Source organism: Thermobia domestica, chromosome 5 (assembly GCF_964235325.1).
Source record: "Thermobia domestica chromosome 5, izTheDome1.hap1.1, whole genome shotgun sequence".
Taxonomy (NCBI): domain Eukaryota; kingdom Metazoa; phylum Arthropoda; class Insecta; order Zygentoma; family Lepismatidae; genus Thermobia; species Thermobia domestica.
Window position 1 is genome coordinate 205,756,458 of NC_137458.1, and position 16,724 is coordinate 205,773,181.

General features: G+C 35.3%; 1 protein-coding gene across 2 annotated transcripts in view; it reads right to left on the minus strand.

The window, feature by feature from the left end:
• Positions 1-16,724, minus strand: part of LOC145686363 (uncharacterized) — a 154,458-nt gene that overhangs the window by 116,924 nt on the left and 20,810 nt on the right. For both annotated transcript variants that reach the window (XM_081759626.1, XM_081759625.1), the window contains one exon: positions 8,784-8,976. In XM_081759626.1, the coding sequence (XP_081615752.1) occupies positions 8,784-8,976 (193 nt within the window). The remainder of the gene's footprint in view (positions 1-8,783; positions 8,977-16,724) is intronic.

Below are 16,724 nucleotides of genomic sequence, written 5' to 3' on the forward strand. Positions count from 1 at the left end.
TTGTAAACCACCATAGCCTTCACACTGTTGGAATTCGGACAAAATTGTGATGTTCGAGGTGACAATGTCACTCATCCGATTATCAATTAAGTTTTAGGTCGTACGATTTTGCCGGTGTCTCATCCATTGTAATGATATGGCGTAGGCTCATAGCACTACAAGTGAGTCTAAATAGTGTCGTGCCGCTATCTCATACGTCGATCTGTCTCCAGAAACGCGTCTCAGCCTGCATTTCCCCTTCACTAACACTACGGTAACTCGGCGAACGTTCCCAAACTGAAGGGTTTTACTCAGTGACACTTCTATGGAAACGCAGATCCTTGCCCATTTCACGAATAACTTGATGACACTGTCGTATTGTATATGGCAAAGTACATAATCGATTTTTATTCTACTTTATCTTCCTCTTCGAGAACATTACGGCTACACAATTTTAGACTGCCTACTTACACAAGATTCTATTCTCCTAGTCATTGCATATGTGCTTAAGGTCCGGGATTGGGTAGCCACAGAGAGTATTTAACTTCATCCCGATGCTCCTCGAACTACGCCATAACAGCTTCGGCTGTATAAATGGAGGAATCATCATCTTGAAATATGGCGTCACTATCCGGTAACAATACACATGGTTCCTTAAAATGGAGACAGATTCACGAACAGTGACACAACAGGAAGCATCAGCATAGGACCCACTGGAAACCAGAATACTGCAGCCCACAGCATCACAAAATGACCAACATCTTTCACGCCTGGGCAGACATTGTGAATCATACGTTTCTTTGGGCATCCGCCACACAAACATGGCCCGTGGTTTGAAATACGGTGACCAATTACTCACCTAATCGTTTCCAGTTATCAATAGTCCACGTTGCATGTTCGTGGCTCCACTCACATCGTATAGCTTCAGCGTTATGATCCCTTATCAGCGGTTTCCCCCTGCAATCCAACCCGGTATATCCATGTCATGTAACTCGTAGCGAACTGTGGCTGTCAACACAGGCTGTGAGAGGTGCTGCTTGAGTTTCTCCGTTCTTTGCACTGCAGCCACAGTTCGCTGTCTCCGCTATCTCATACGACGGTTCTGAGTGTCAATCTGCTTTAATGCTCAGCGGACCTATCACTGAGGGATTTATTCCGACCATTGTTCCTCTTTGCCGATATGGTTTATTTGTAAGTATTGTAGACCGTCATCACCTTGGGACCGTCATGACTCGCTACATACCCAACACATTTGTCACTTGCGTCACGCTCGTACCACATAACCAAGTGCAAACAATATGCCTTCTTCGGAAATTACAGAGGGAGTCCATTTTCAACTATCATCGTCTGTTCTGTTTACTGCACACTGTAGTTCTACTGCTCCTCACGTACTACGAAGTTTACTCAAACGTATCAGCACCGACAGTCCAGCGCTGATGTCGCCACATAACATCTGACGTGTTGCCAATTCCAAATGTTTATTAAATTAATAAGCATCTGTACACATCACTATTGTAAGTTCGAACCCTCGTATTGCTCGTAATTTCTTTGCCGTTACAGTCATATATAGGCAAAGTTCAGTGTATCATATCTAATTGTAATCTTTAGAGTAAAAACACTTTATACTTAGAATCAACACAACATGGAATTGCAAGGAGCACAATGCAGCTTTACATGAAAATGAACTTAGGCCTGCACGCATTCTGGCCAATAGCCATCAATGAACTAACCGACGATGACTTAAAACACCAGCAGGAAGCGTACAGGATCTTGTTGGAGACCTTCTCCACCATTCCTGTTGGAAAGTGTGTTAGTGCAGGTGTAAAGGGACTTTCTGACCACTCTGTACATTAGTACACATCTTTCTTTCTTTACAGTTGAATTATTCGAAGCTAACGAAGAAAAAACCCTCAACCTTACGGTATCATCCTGAAATTTCTCCCCGTTACAACTAAAAATAAAACGAAGAATATATTGTGAACGATGTCATAAATCAAATTCTCAACATTCATAGTTTCACACAAGATAAATTACTTGTCACAACTTGGTGCTTTAATTAATTTTGATATTCCACCCTATTAAAAGAGAGATGAAAACTGAGTTAAGATAAGAGTGTTCATACTCCTAAATTGAACGTACACCCGCTTAAAACTAAGTTAACTAGTTCACTTTCCTAACTTAAAACAAATTTATCAGCTGTTTCTATCATTTTTATCCCATTCTTTACTTATCATTTCTCCAATTCAAGACCGACGATATGAAATATATAGTGAAATATGAAATATATTTTACCATACTTGCCGACTTGGTGAGTTATTTTCTGATAACTCGATTTAATGGAGGAGTGGCCAATGCGTCGACTGCAGTCTATTAGTTGATCGATAAGTCGTGAGAGGTAGCCCGCGATGGACTGTGACTGCGATAGTCTGTATCGATCATTGTTATTTTATGATTTCTGAGAGCGAGCTAGTAAACAGACTCCGTCTACAACTGACCCCTAACGAACTAATTGGTTGTAAACTTCCAAAGAACTAAAGGTCTAACTTGCTTAAAATTCCTCTAGAACGGCTTTCACATGGCAACATGGACGAACCTCGGAAGTTCACCGATCGTAAAAACTCTAGACTCGCTGTGACTATAGATATTAGAGGAAAGTGAAGTGTAGATTACTTGTGCCACAAGCAGCCGATCTGACTTCGCTACAGTGTACATGTGTTACCACTGAACTCAGCTGCTGGTATTAGATGTTATGACAGCGAAAAGCTTTCAGTCGAAGTCTTGCAAGAAGCATGAAAAAACACTGAAAACTTACCGTTAACTATTGAATGGGATGAGGAGTTCTTATTTATTATGGTGAAAGGTAAGTGTATATGTCTTATTATTAATCGCTACTGCATGTCCTATGGGTAGTGAACTTCAGATTAGACTTTGTGATCTGCCAAAGACGAGTGCTCAGGGCTTCACTTTCACGAAACTGACGGTAAGTAAAAAGCAGTAATATTAACATCCTTTATGACATTCTTATGAAAGAAAAATAAGTAAATAAATGTATAATGATGATCGAGTCACCAACAGTTTTTCTGTAAAGCCGGAAAGGTGCCATAAAAACATACATCCTTTCACGGAACAAAATAATGAGAAAAACGGAATCTGGAAGACCAGTTGCAGAAAGACTGAACTAAATGCAATTTTCTATCTGAAATGCTAACTAGTTATAGCCAAAAGCCAAAGTAAACATAAGACATTCACAATGATTTCAAAGATAACATTAGAGATACAAATTATCCGTTACACAAGTTTGTTTATAACATATGGTACATCAGCTATGGTGGGAAATAAAGTTGGTTTCATTACATTCTGCAAGGATAATGAAGATATGTCTACATTCACATTGTACCATTGCATCATTCGTCAACAAGTGCTATGTTCAAAATTCTGAGTTCGAATGGAATTCAACATTATGAACTTCACTTACGTCAATATCTCGCAACGACTGGGCTTTGCTCAAGGAGTGTAGAATCTAATTTTGTACACAGATGTACGCCGGCTCAGTCGTGTGCTGTAGTTTCAAGAGGATTCACTAATCTTCCTCCAATTATCAGTTTTTTTTTTTTTAAATCCAGAGGAGTGTGTATTGTGTTAGATCAGCATTTTATATATATACCAGACAACTAAAAGTAAATGTTAAATTACAAAGGAAAACAAATCTGTAATGGAAATTACAAGCGTGATTAAGAATTTTAAGATGATGATGTTAAGATGAGAACTCAGCGATTTTAAAAACTTAAGTTGTATGAAAGATGAGTGCACTGGTAAAACATTCTCCACTTTCAAATATTTTGCAATGCAAATAGGCGACTTGGGCATGAATCTGAAAGAAGATAGCATACTCTTTTAAGGAAATGAAAAATGAACGTATGTGGATATACTCTTTTCTAAAATGCCAGAATTAGGCGGAGGCCCCGATAAAGTAGAAGAGGAAGTAGTGAGATTGCGCTGCGATATGCGCCTGAAGATAAGAGCTACTGATAGCAACCTACCTGATTTCGGAATATTGAAGAACCATATCTAAATATTAGATGGCGCTTCATTTGACAGCACTTTTCGGATCTACATATCTATGTAAGTCAGCGTTTTCTACAATGAATTCGATAAAAAGTGAGAACCGAATAACTGATGATCACTTGCTTTTCAACTTGAGAGTAGCAAATACGTCGTATGACTGCAACATGATAAACTCATTCATGGAATGTTCTGTCAAGAATCTAGAAACAAGTCAGTTGTCCCTTTATGAAGTACAAAACGAGCAACGTCTTTTTATTTTTCCCTCCACTATGTGATGTCCAACAATAAGTGTAATACTTCAATACTCCTTAAATGTTAATAAACTAGATATGCATATTTCGATGCACTGATTGCCACTGAACAATAAAAAATGAACGTTTTTGAGATAATAAGGCTGTAATTATGTTTTTTAAATACTTAAAACATCTTTGTCAATTTTATCGTAATGACCATAACAGAAATCAGTACTTGATACAGAAGTAAGTTTTGAAATGATTATCGTGTTACTACACAAAAGTATTGTTGCTTAATTAACTATTTAATTGGATATAAAAAATACTGCTAAAGTTTTTTGATCTAAAGGAAGAGGAATAATTATGCAAACATTTAACGTAGCTATTCAAAAATAGTTTTGTCTCGAAATATGAATAAAATCAGTACAGTTAAACTTGCTTTGGAAGAGCGCCAAGAAACCATGCCATTTAAACTACACTCGACTACCCGTATTTACGATAAACAGATCGCAAGTAACTCTGAAACGAAATGTAGCTCTCAAATCTAAAAAGAATGGGTGGTTGGCTACCCGTCTTATGTATTAAACCATATGGAAGTGTATTCATTTTTGACAAAAACAACTAACGATGGGCACTGTCTTGAAACAACAAGACTTATTTAACGTTACTTCGGATCTACTGCATAACAGAGAAACAAAGTTCTGTCTGTAATTACATACAATGGTTTAAAAAGAAATTTACTCTGCTTGGCTATCCAGAAATGCACATCATTCGGTGATAATTTTCTTCTGACTATCTTTTCCCTTGTGTTTCTTAGCGAATTCAAATGATTACCCTTAAAACCACTACCCACAACATTTTTTTTTCGATTTTTTTCCAGTTTCTAATAGTCCAAAAAAAAAAAAAAAAAATAGTTGAAGTCGCATTATCACGTTTAAATTCGCAAACACCCGTGAAATTCATCCCATTTCCGTACACTAATACTGTATCTTCCAGCAGCCACATATGCAATAACTCGACAGATTCTGAGAAAAATTATCCAAAGCAAAAATTATAAATTTTAAGGTACCAATGCTTTTTTCCTAAAAACCTTACAATTCTCGTACTGCGCACTTTAATCTAGCGCTTACGAGTCATTAGAAGACGGAAGGGCAAATGAGAATAAATAACTAAATATAAAATAGGGAAGCACAAAAAAAAAAATCTGACTCGTTGGTTGTTTTAAAGTTTAACGTTTCTTTTTAAGAGGACGGTTACATAAGACGTTACACGTTACACAAATAATTTAAACTCTTACCAAGATTTTGTAATTTGCGCTTTCCAGTTTACGCACCTCATTAGAATACGATGAAGTTATTGTCCACTCAAAATATAAAGATCGATCAAAAAGTAACGCAAAATCCACTGTAGCTTGAAAATGGTAATCACTAAAGAAATGAAATTTTGTAGGTACAAGCATTGGTTGTTTAGAAATGTCACCCAATGATCCATCTGCTTCACTGCATTGCAGCTATCTTTGTTTCCATCACATGAATGAATGTGTGTGAAGCACTTGAGATTAGTTATCACTTTTTCACACGCACAATGGGCTCGTTGTCATCTCGAAACTTTTTCCCACGTAGATGAACTTTCAATAGTCAGAACAGAAAGAAGACGTGATGACTTCATGTAAGTATTCTGGACAATACATAGAGAAACTTTGAAGATGATCAACACAAGGTTTCCCTGATTTGCACAGGATGTCTACTGGAGGTGAATTGGATATTTCCAGTGTCCTGGTAGAAAAATTTCAAGTATGCTACGGTGAACTTAAAAAGTGCCACATACGACCGCATGCTGTAATATTTAACAGCCTATAAAATATCTTTCAATAGTTTTATTCAATATACAAGTAGAAATAAATCACAAAAACCAATAGTACGATATGCATGTCAAAAAAGGCTAATAATATTTTACGCAGGGTTGGCAACACTGATGAAGTTGAGCATGCCCTAGTATTCTGTGTCTGTAACAGAGATCGAATTGTTCGATTGGAGTTCTGCATGTGCAAGTAGCAGTAAGGTGAAATGGCTGTCTACTACAAAATTCTGATGGCTGTCTACTACAAAATTCTGCCAAATGTGAAGTTAGATCTGTTATATGATTTCTAAACACGAAAGGACGGAATTCAGGAATTGTGTGCCATTTACGGGCCGACAGTAATCAGTGAAAGAAGAGAAGGCATTAGTGCATAGTGTTTCGGGGAGGGCGTTCTTTCTTAGATTTAGAAAGATTAGACACCTTAAGTATTTATTTGATCCATGTAAGTGTGGCCTAACATACATTAGACAAACAACTGAAACAGATGTGAGGAGCATACAAGATCAATGCGTCGGTTATATGTAAATCCATTCATAGATACAAAAGATTAAGAAAAGGGGACATAATGTTACGTGATAGAACACCGAGGAGAGAGGAAAGTTTAAAATTAAGTGATTTATAATAATAATAATAATAATAATAATAATAATAATAATAATAATAATAATAATAATAATAATAATAATAAAGAAAATATTTTGAATTCGGATAAAACCATAAATTAAAGCAATGTTTAATTGTTTCATATTGAAATATAAAATTATAAAATATTAGAATTCAAATTACACCACAATAATTATACAATTCTCAAATTACTTGACGTCTAACGATGAACACATTCACTGTACAAGTTGAAATAAAATAAATAAAACAGGGATGAAACACCAAAAATTGAACTTTTTTAATTGACACTGCACATTACCTTAATCTAAAGTTTATAATAGCTTTTTTTTATTGCGTAGCAGATTGGTTGAACTATGGAGTGAATTATGAAGCTACTTGAAAAATAATAATTATAATAAATGCAAACCCAAAACAAAAAAAAAAAAAAAAAAAAAAAAAAATCGATTCGTAATGTGCTGGCCACACATTCCTGAATTTAAATTCGCCAGATCGTGGCCTTCAGCCCTCCGGAGCTTTGTGCAAGAAAGTTTAAGTGAAAGCTAATTGTTTTCTTGTAAAAATGTAAGAAGATTCGAAAGCGTATCTGAGCTTTTATGCTCGAATACAAAAAAATAGCAATATTGCAGCTTGTTCAATCTTCAATTTGTTCTTTAATTTGAAGTTCGATGCACCTTGCCCATTGCAATTATCACTTTAGAGAAAGTAATCTGATGTCTATAATTTCGATATTAATCTGTTTCCAAAACAAAGTGGGTTGCGATTTTCTGTCCACATTCAAACTGCTTACACTGCTACAGAAATCATTACACTAAATACATACAGGTAAAGGACGAATCATTTGTGAGTGGTATGCGAATTTAGCACAGAAAACACTATTATTACCTTGAGACGAGTAAACCAAGGGTCAAGAAACTGTATATGCAACATTCCATTGTATGAATATCAATAGGAACAGGGAAGCTTTAAAAAAAAATCAGGTATACAAGTGTCCATTCACTATTACATTATACAGGACACAAACTCCTTAAAAAAATTGTTAAGTAATTCTGCCATGACGAAATATCACTTTGGTACTGCAACTGCCCAGGATGATTTCAGTGGTTAGATGGTTCTGAATCAGCAGTAAGTAACCAAAACTACTCCTATATCAAAAGCGCTTCTGTTTGTGTGATGGCTTCCAGTATTATTCATGATTCTTCCTTAGGCATAATGATTCTATAAATTTTAGACCGTTACTGTAAAATTGTGAGAACTGAATTAGTAAATTCACCAGACGCCACAACTGGCGAATAGGTATATACTATATAGTATTAGTACAAGGTATCGCTTGTCTCTACATGTTATAAAAAATGCAACTGACATCATATGTACTGGACATACGTAATCCTTTGTTATCCTGCATATTTACACAATTTGATCCTAATTGTTTTATCACCACTTCCACTACTTTTTTCCAGTGTAATTTCAAAATGATGCGTCTGAAGTAGATGGACACTTTGACGTCTCAGCTACGAACGAACTGTGAATAACAGATCCAAATTTTCCCATGCTGGGCAGTGTCTAAGAACACTGTAGGTGAGTATAGTTTAAATTGATGTTATACACGTGTGGACATATGGATCACCTCCCGGATACTTCATACACATTTCAATATTCACACCACAACTTGCATCAAACTTTATTTAGTATCTGTATGTATACATCTCTACAGCTGCCAAACACAAAAGACATAAAACAGTTTTAATTTGTATCTGTATGTATACATCTCTACAGATGCCAAACACAAAAGACATTAAAACAGTTTTAATTTGTATCTGTATGTATACATCTCTACAGTTGCCAAACACAAAAGACATTAAAACAGTTTTAATTTGTATCTGTATGTATACATCTCTACAGTTGCCAAACACAAAAGACATTAAAACAGTTTTAATTTGTATCTGTATGTATACATCTCTACAGTTGCCAAACACAAAAGACATTAAAACAGTTTTAATTTGATGTCCGAATTTTACGACTTACCGTTAATATTTGAACTTCTTATTGATGTAAAGGATGTTATTCCCCATCTTCCAACTGTTCCTGCTGATTTAGCTGCAGATGGACGATTAGTATTGAAAATTCTGTCAAACTGAATACTGGCTTGTGAATGAGCAGTTGTATGTTTTCGATTGTATGTTCGCGAGTATCTGCCAGACATGTTGCTGCATTCGATCTGAAAATAAATTTTGCTTCAATCGTCAAATCTATAGTATGCTCACACTGCATTTATTTTAGAAAAAATGTTTCTTGTTAGTTCTTTTATTTGTTTTTAGAAATTCATTTCATTTTACTTCCAAAGAGAAACTAAACAACTAACAAGAGGCATTCCTTAAGAAAATTTAGGAATCCATCTCATTTCATTTTTAAAGGCAAATAAAACAACTATACTCGGATCAAAATAAGAAACAAATTGACATCTGGAATCGCACGATTGTCCTGATGCCAGACCGTGAGTATTTCGCTCAGGTGTCCACTTTGGTAGATGAACACTTCTGAAACATGTGTTACAGAGCGGAAACATTCTATGTTGTCATTTTCTACAGGGTCTTCCACTTGTAACCACCTCCACGGTGCTTATGACTGGCTCTCTGTCGGTGATCTTTGACCTCGAGACGTAGCTTCTCTTTTCAAAACAAATTTCCAGGTGGCTCTAAACTGTCTTCAATTTGTTTCTAATTTTGATGCGACATAACAAGAAACATTCATCACAAAATCTGAAGTGAATGCGAATATATACAAGGTGTAACATAAATGCATGACATCCAAATAAGTAAAAATGTTATTATAAACATAGGTCTGATGCCGCTTCGTTTCCGAGATACAGGGTGCTCAAATATCGAGTCCCTCCAATGGCTCAATATGGGAAAGTGTATGGAAATGTTCAATATTACAGGAATAATACAATCAAATGGAATTATGATTGTATAGTGTATGCATTTACACTAACATAGAATGAAACTAATCAACATTTGAGGTTGTCAGTGTTGCCAACTTGGTACAAAGTGTTATGTTTTCAAATAACACTAGACAACCACGCGATGTGGGCAACACTTATCCAACATTACTTTGTGACTTTTAACATTAAATTACTTTGTGGCTTCATACGTAAGTTATTCTCATGTACATTCATTTGTAACGACATAGTAACACTTTCGTTTGAGTTGTGATCTATGAACCGTTGTTTCTATTGTGCGCCGTTAATTGACATCACACTTGGACGCCTTGTTTTTTCGAAAATGAAGTGGAATCTGAATCACGTTTAGGAACGTTTTGATGTCCGCAATCATATGCTAACGTATGGACGTCTAGTGCTATTTGAAAACATAACACTTTGTATCAGGTTGGCAACACTGGCAACCCAATAGCCTCAAATGTTGATTAGTTTCATTCTTTATGTTAGTGTAAATGTATTTGCACAGACACAATTCCACTTAATTGTATTATTCCCGTAATATTGAACATTTCCATACACTTTCTCATATTGAGCCATTGGAGGAACTCGACATTTGAACACCCTGTATCTCGGAAACAAAGCGGCATCGGACCTATGTTTATAGAAACATTTTTACTTATTTGGATGTCTGCAATCAGCTCGTCACTTTTGGCCATCCATTTATGTTACACCCTATATATATATATATATATATATATATATATATATATAATTTCATTCAATTCAAAATAGTTGCACAAGGATTCAGAAAAAAAAAATTGCTTTTTGAAAGAAAAAAGAAACAGTTTTTAATGACTGTTTTGCTTTGGTCTTTTCTAAAATTTCAAGTACTGTATTCTTAAAACAAACAAACAAACAAAAAAATGAGTTCGAAGGAAAGAAGTAGGCAAATTGCAGACATAGTAGATTCTTCAATTTCAACGAACTGTTTTATAGTGATGCATAGAGTGCAGCAGTGAATCAGATAATTATGAATATACCATAAAGAAGCTAGAAATTAAAAATGAAACTAAAATCCTTACAATTGTAGAGACTTTTATAGTGAATTTGTATAATCGAAAAATTACATTTGCACAATGTTTCTCTTTTTAACATATTGTGAGCAAGGTGTGCGACAGGAAGATAGTTCAGTGAAATGGTCCTCCGGAATTACATGAAAGAACTGTGTCCTACTGGTAGTAAGTGTTTTTCTCACTTTCTGTGCGTTCAGTGTCATGAAATACATATATATAAAAATTATTTTCTTTCTGTGCATCAACAATAAACAAAAAAAAAGCAACAATTTTACAGACGTGTTCAAATTATTAGACTCACGCTCGAAAAAAGTATAACTGATGTAGGAGTCCTAATTTCAGAGTTCTAGAACATTTAATTTAATGGTTAAACGACCAATGTTGGATCCTTCATTTGTTTACTGTACAGTTGAAATGGTGATATCACCGTTGAATAGCAGATGGTATTAATGAGGGGGAGAAATTCTGAAACTGGTGTTTCAGTTGTAGATAGCTATTGTGGTTCCTATCAACAAGTTACAGTTTGAAGTATTGTGGTTGCTGTCGTAAGAAGTTGACGAGATTCAAAGCGTTCAACAGTTCGAATAGGCCAGTTTAAAATGATCGTGACGTGTGTCATGTATCAATCTTTTGTTCTGTGTAGTCCTGGAATTGCATCATAGTAGGAAAAGCAAAAGACCGTGAAACGGAAGTTAACAAAATACTTCTGGTGGAAACAAGATATACACGGCAATACATTGCTAGTAGAGTTGGGATAGAACAAAAATATGTGAGTAGAATATCTGCTGAAATGAACAAGAGTCAAAATAGGATTGGGAAGTGTGGGCGAAAACCAAAGCTATCGCTAAGAGGTATCAGAAAACTAAAAAGATTGCCTCTGGGAGACAGATGTGCAACTTCTAATAGACTTAAGCATAAAAATGGCTGGGAATGGCGCAGACATTTGGCCTGGAAGTGTTCGAAGGATTCTGTGAGTTGAGGGAATAAAAGCACACGGTCAAGAAAGAAAACAAAAATTAGAGTCTACTCCAATCATGGCAAAGAAAAGTCTCGAATGAGCACGAGGTCTACAATATTGGACTACTGACGATTGGAGAATAGTGTTTTCTCAGTGATGAATCATGTACCTTTGTGTCTGATGAATGTTCACAATATGTGCGACGTTGACCTAGGAGGAATTCAAGTTGGAATGTCTTTAATAAACCGTGAAGCATCCTACTTCAATCATGGTCTGGGGTATGATCTCTGTCTTCGGGCCTGGAAGACTGTATATAGTAGAGAGAACAATGAAGCACGACTAATACATACAAGTTCTTCAAGAAAAACTGCTTTTCCAGACTGCACTCTAGTTTGATGACGTAAAATTCATCTTGATGTATGATGGAGCTCCATGCCACCCAGCCAAAGCTGAGACAAAATTCTTCGAGGACAACAAAGTTAGTGCTCTTCCGTGGCCAGGCACTAGTCCTGATATGAACTCGATTGAAAACTTTTGGAGCTTCATGAAAGAAAAGCTAAAGAAGAAGCACATTAGAACCAAACTTCTATTGATTAAGGAAATCAAGAATTTGTGGTATCACGATGCTGAACTGAAGGCAAAATGTACTAAACTCGTACATAGAATGCCACAAAGGATAAGACTTAATAAAGAATAAGGGATTTCATAAGAAATATTAAGCCTTGTGTGAGAGATAATTTTCTTGTAAGTATTCCATTTCATTTTTTGTTTCCAATTTGGATATACACACTTTATAATAATTATATTTGAATGTTACGTACGCATTTGTTTTATTGATATTGAAAAGCATATGCCACACCCACTAGAAATTAGGACAGAATTACAAAGTATTAATTTGGACTAAGTTCGAACGTATTTTCTCACGTAATATTGTAAGAACAGTAAAATATTCAGAAACTGAATGTTGAGTCTAATAATTTGAACACGTCTGTACATCAAAATATTATGATTTAAAAACAATTAAATCGGAATTTAAAAATCACATGAAAAAGATGACTTTCAACTTATTTTACACATTGTATCAGTTTTTAAAGTAGAACCTTTCTAGAGCAATTTCCAGCCTAGCAACACTGTCCCGCCTTAAACTGCCAGCTTTTTCCTTCAGTGTAGAACCAGTTTCCCCATATTTTGCTGGTATGGACAGATGGCATCGAATAATTACATGGGGTGGCAATAACATCTGTACCTGGTAAATTATATGTGCAACCAGTAGTTGTGCACTTACTTACAAAAAACTTTGACAAAAAAAGCATGATTCTTTACAAAGATGATTTTGCGTAACTATTTATTGGGTAAAAGAATAGATTCATGTTATGAGCTTTCACTAGTAGTGTGTGTATATTTAAGTTGGGTGTTCTATACTTATTTGTGAAATTTGATTGGAACTTAATTTTCCCCCATAAGAACTGATTGGAAGTATGAAACTTAACCTGTGTATAAAAATCAAACATATAGCTAAGAACATCTATTTGATGTATAGAAAGGACACTCAAATCGATGGAAAATAGTATTCTCCTGAAACTTGAATACTAAACTGTGATCAACTGTGATGATATATAAATAGTAGGTGATGCACAGAAGTGTGATGAAATAAAAGCTAGAGAGTCAATCCATATGAAGTGATCCAATAAAATTATATATATATATGTATGTATGTATGTATGTATGTATGTATGTTCCTTAACCATTTTTGATACTTTAAAAAAAATATATACTATTACCATATACACTGGCAACACAAAACTGTTGTTTAAAAACAGTGATCCCAGCCCATTTGTGAGTGGCGGTACTTTTTATTAAGTAGTGCATGCCAATTAGTGACTTTCCTAATGTTAGCATATACTTGTACATCTTATGACTGTATTATTCAGAAACATTGCAACAAACACCATTTGCTTCAGCACCTTATCTTCTCTATTTATTATTATTATTTATTAACATGAAAACCGTTCATTGAACTCTAACAGGTGAAAATTACTTCCTTGGTTTAGTATCGTAATTTAAAAATTTTTCCTCTTTACAAATGAAGTTCATAATGAAAAGGTAAAATATTAAAGTTGATTTTCTTATTATAATTATATATGGCACTATACTCACTGCAGCTATAGTAACAACACTGGTAAGTTCTTCCTACACATATGAATTTTAAAAATTTGAACTTTTGTCATTTTTTAAGTACGATGTCTCTCATGGGACACGGATTATAAAACTTAGACACACATATTATATATATATATATATATATATATATATATATATATATATATATATATTACAGAAATCCTTTTGAAATAAAATAAATAAATTACTCCTCCGTGAAAAAGAAACCATAATACTGTAATGAAAAAGAAACTTAGATTTGCGTTTTTTTTTTTTTTATCTGAATGATTGTTAAGAAGCATGCTTATTTCTACAAGTTATGTGGAGTGCTACGTCAGTTGCCTGTTACCATTCAAGTACAAGAGGCGATATTTTTCCTGGAACATTTTTAATACCCACACACGATCACTGCCAGACTTCTTAAATGACATTCTAGGTTCTAGAGGATGATAAAATCATACATATAAAGTGCCGCAGTGGATCGGGCGATTTAAAAGTGAGAAAATGACGAAAGTTATTTGGGTTTAATAAGTTGGAATACAAACTAGACATGAAATTATTTAGTTATATGTAGGTTTAAGTCACCAAACAGAACACAATGTGACACGAAATAAAGGAAATAATGTACCGAAATCGTAAGTGCCCAAAAGTGACATTTTGCAGATGATCGCCATTCCGCTGTACACATTCAGTAACCCTCTTGCTAAGGCCACTCATTACTCTTTGCAGCATTCTCGAAACTTCTTCTTGAATGTAACTTTTCAGTTCCCGAATTGACATATACACACAAGAAAACTCGATCTTTGACAGACAAAAAAAAAAAAAAAAAAAAAAAAAAAAATCTTTTGTGGTGCAATAGTTTTTTTTTTTTTAATTATTATTTTGTGCAACACTGCTTTCTGTTCAGTGATGTAAATTCACAAATAAATATCATTTTCTCGTAATAACGTTTTTAAAATCACCCGCTCCACTGCCGCACTCTGTACATCATAGTCCTCTAAACTTCTTCCAACCGCCAATGCCCATCAAGACACACACCACTATGACAATGACTGGTACTGACAATGTTGATTGAGTAACGATAATTTCAGAATTCAAAGCAGTGAGTTCTTTGGTTAACGGATATTTCAGGGGACTACGATCCTTAATCTTGCCACCAAAATGGTGTCACATTCCTTTTTGGAATTCTAAATCTTCCCGTATTTTACTTTCACTTATTCAGGGCAGCCTTTGCAGCAAATCCAATACCACACTCATGGTAAAGAAGTTGATTTTCTTTTTTCAACGCATCTATTTTTACCACTGGTTCACTGATAACAGATGACTTCAGAACCTCATCATTAAATTCATCATCACACACGTAAGGTCTGTATATAAAAAAGGAACTACTGGTTTGTTTGTCTGAAGAGCGACCAACAAAGGTTCCAACTGCACAGAATTAAAGAAGAAATTGTGGGTTTTATGGGAAACTGAATAATCTTTCCCACGTTATTTAAGTGGCACATATTCTGCACCCCAAAATGTTGGTACTTCCGGTAGGGTGATAACATCAAAATTTGGCATGCTTGTAGGTTTATGAGGTATGAGACCGTAGCCTGAGCTAGCGCGAAGGTCTTAGAGTGAAGCCCCAGCTAGTTGTAGGCTAGTTCCCATTATAGAGGTCTAGGGAAAGATTTTCCCCTGGCACATAATGAAATTCCCTGGCCCTACAAATTCCCTGACTGGTAGACATCCTGCATACTCTTACCCAGTATTGATTCACGCGCAAGTATCTGAGATCACCATCTCAGTTTCTTCTATAAACCAAGAATCTTCGATAAGTGGCTCCACAGAATAGAGTTTCCACTCGTCCATGAAGACATCAATGTTCTTACAATCTGCAAATATATACATGCTTCATTTTTTTGCCAGATTCCGTGCAAGGGATAAACAAATAACCTCCTTTTTGAATAGTGGATGTACACACTGTAAATACTTCAACAATGGTTTCGATATTGGTAATTTCTTACGCAGTTTTGAAACCACACATGTAGAATCGCTTCACATCCTCCCTGAATTCCCTCTTTTGCAGCTCTGAGCAGTTAGCTATTACAGTTCGCGCTAACTCTTGAACTTCAGGTTACCGCAGATGGTATTCGCAGTTGTTGAAATCAACTGCACCAGTCAGTACCCTCCTTCTTCTCCAACACATCTGGCTTCACAAACCTCAATAGCAGAACTCTGATAGCTCTGATAACTCTGAGTAGAAGAGTCTTCATTCAACCAACCTATTCTGGAGACAAAAAGCCTTCCAACTATCCACAATTTATTTCCTTACGTTATTTTCGCAAGTAGAAGTAGCAATGTCACAAAAATATAGGAGGTTTCGTTAAAATGTAGGAACATAGGAGTTTATAAGAAGGGACGCAAATATATAGGAAAAACAGGAAATACAAGAGCATTGGAAAGCCTGAATATTTAAAGCTAGTTTTAAGTGCTTTGATATAAGTAATCTTTGCAGAAATCATATATTTTTTCTGCCTGAGGAGACAAAGCAAATGGAGCTATATGAGAAAATATATTGAACTATTCAAACTTGGCAGACCCGTAATCACCTGTTAACGCGTTACATTTGAAATCTGATAGGGAAACTGAAATAAAATATTTTCATTTAACAATGAACAGTTACGCTAAAGGAGACGGATGATTAATAAAAGTGAATGATTGTGAAATTAAATTTTTGTGCTCTCCCACCGGGAATCGAATCTAGAACCACGTGCACCAAAAGACACAAGCGCTGACCCTAGACCAGCGAGAAAAGCCTTTTGGCCATAAGGATTACTATTTCATGCTGCTAT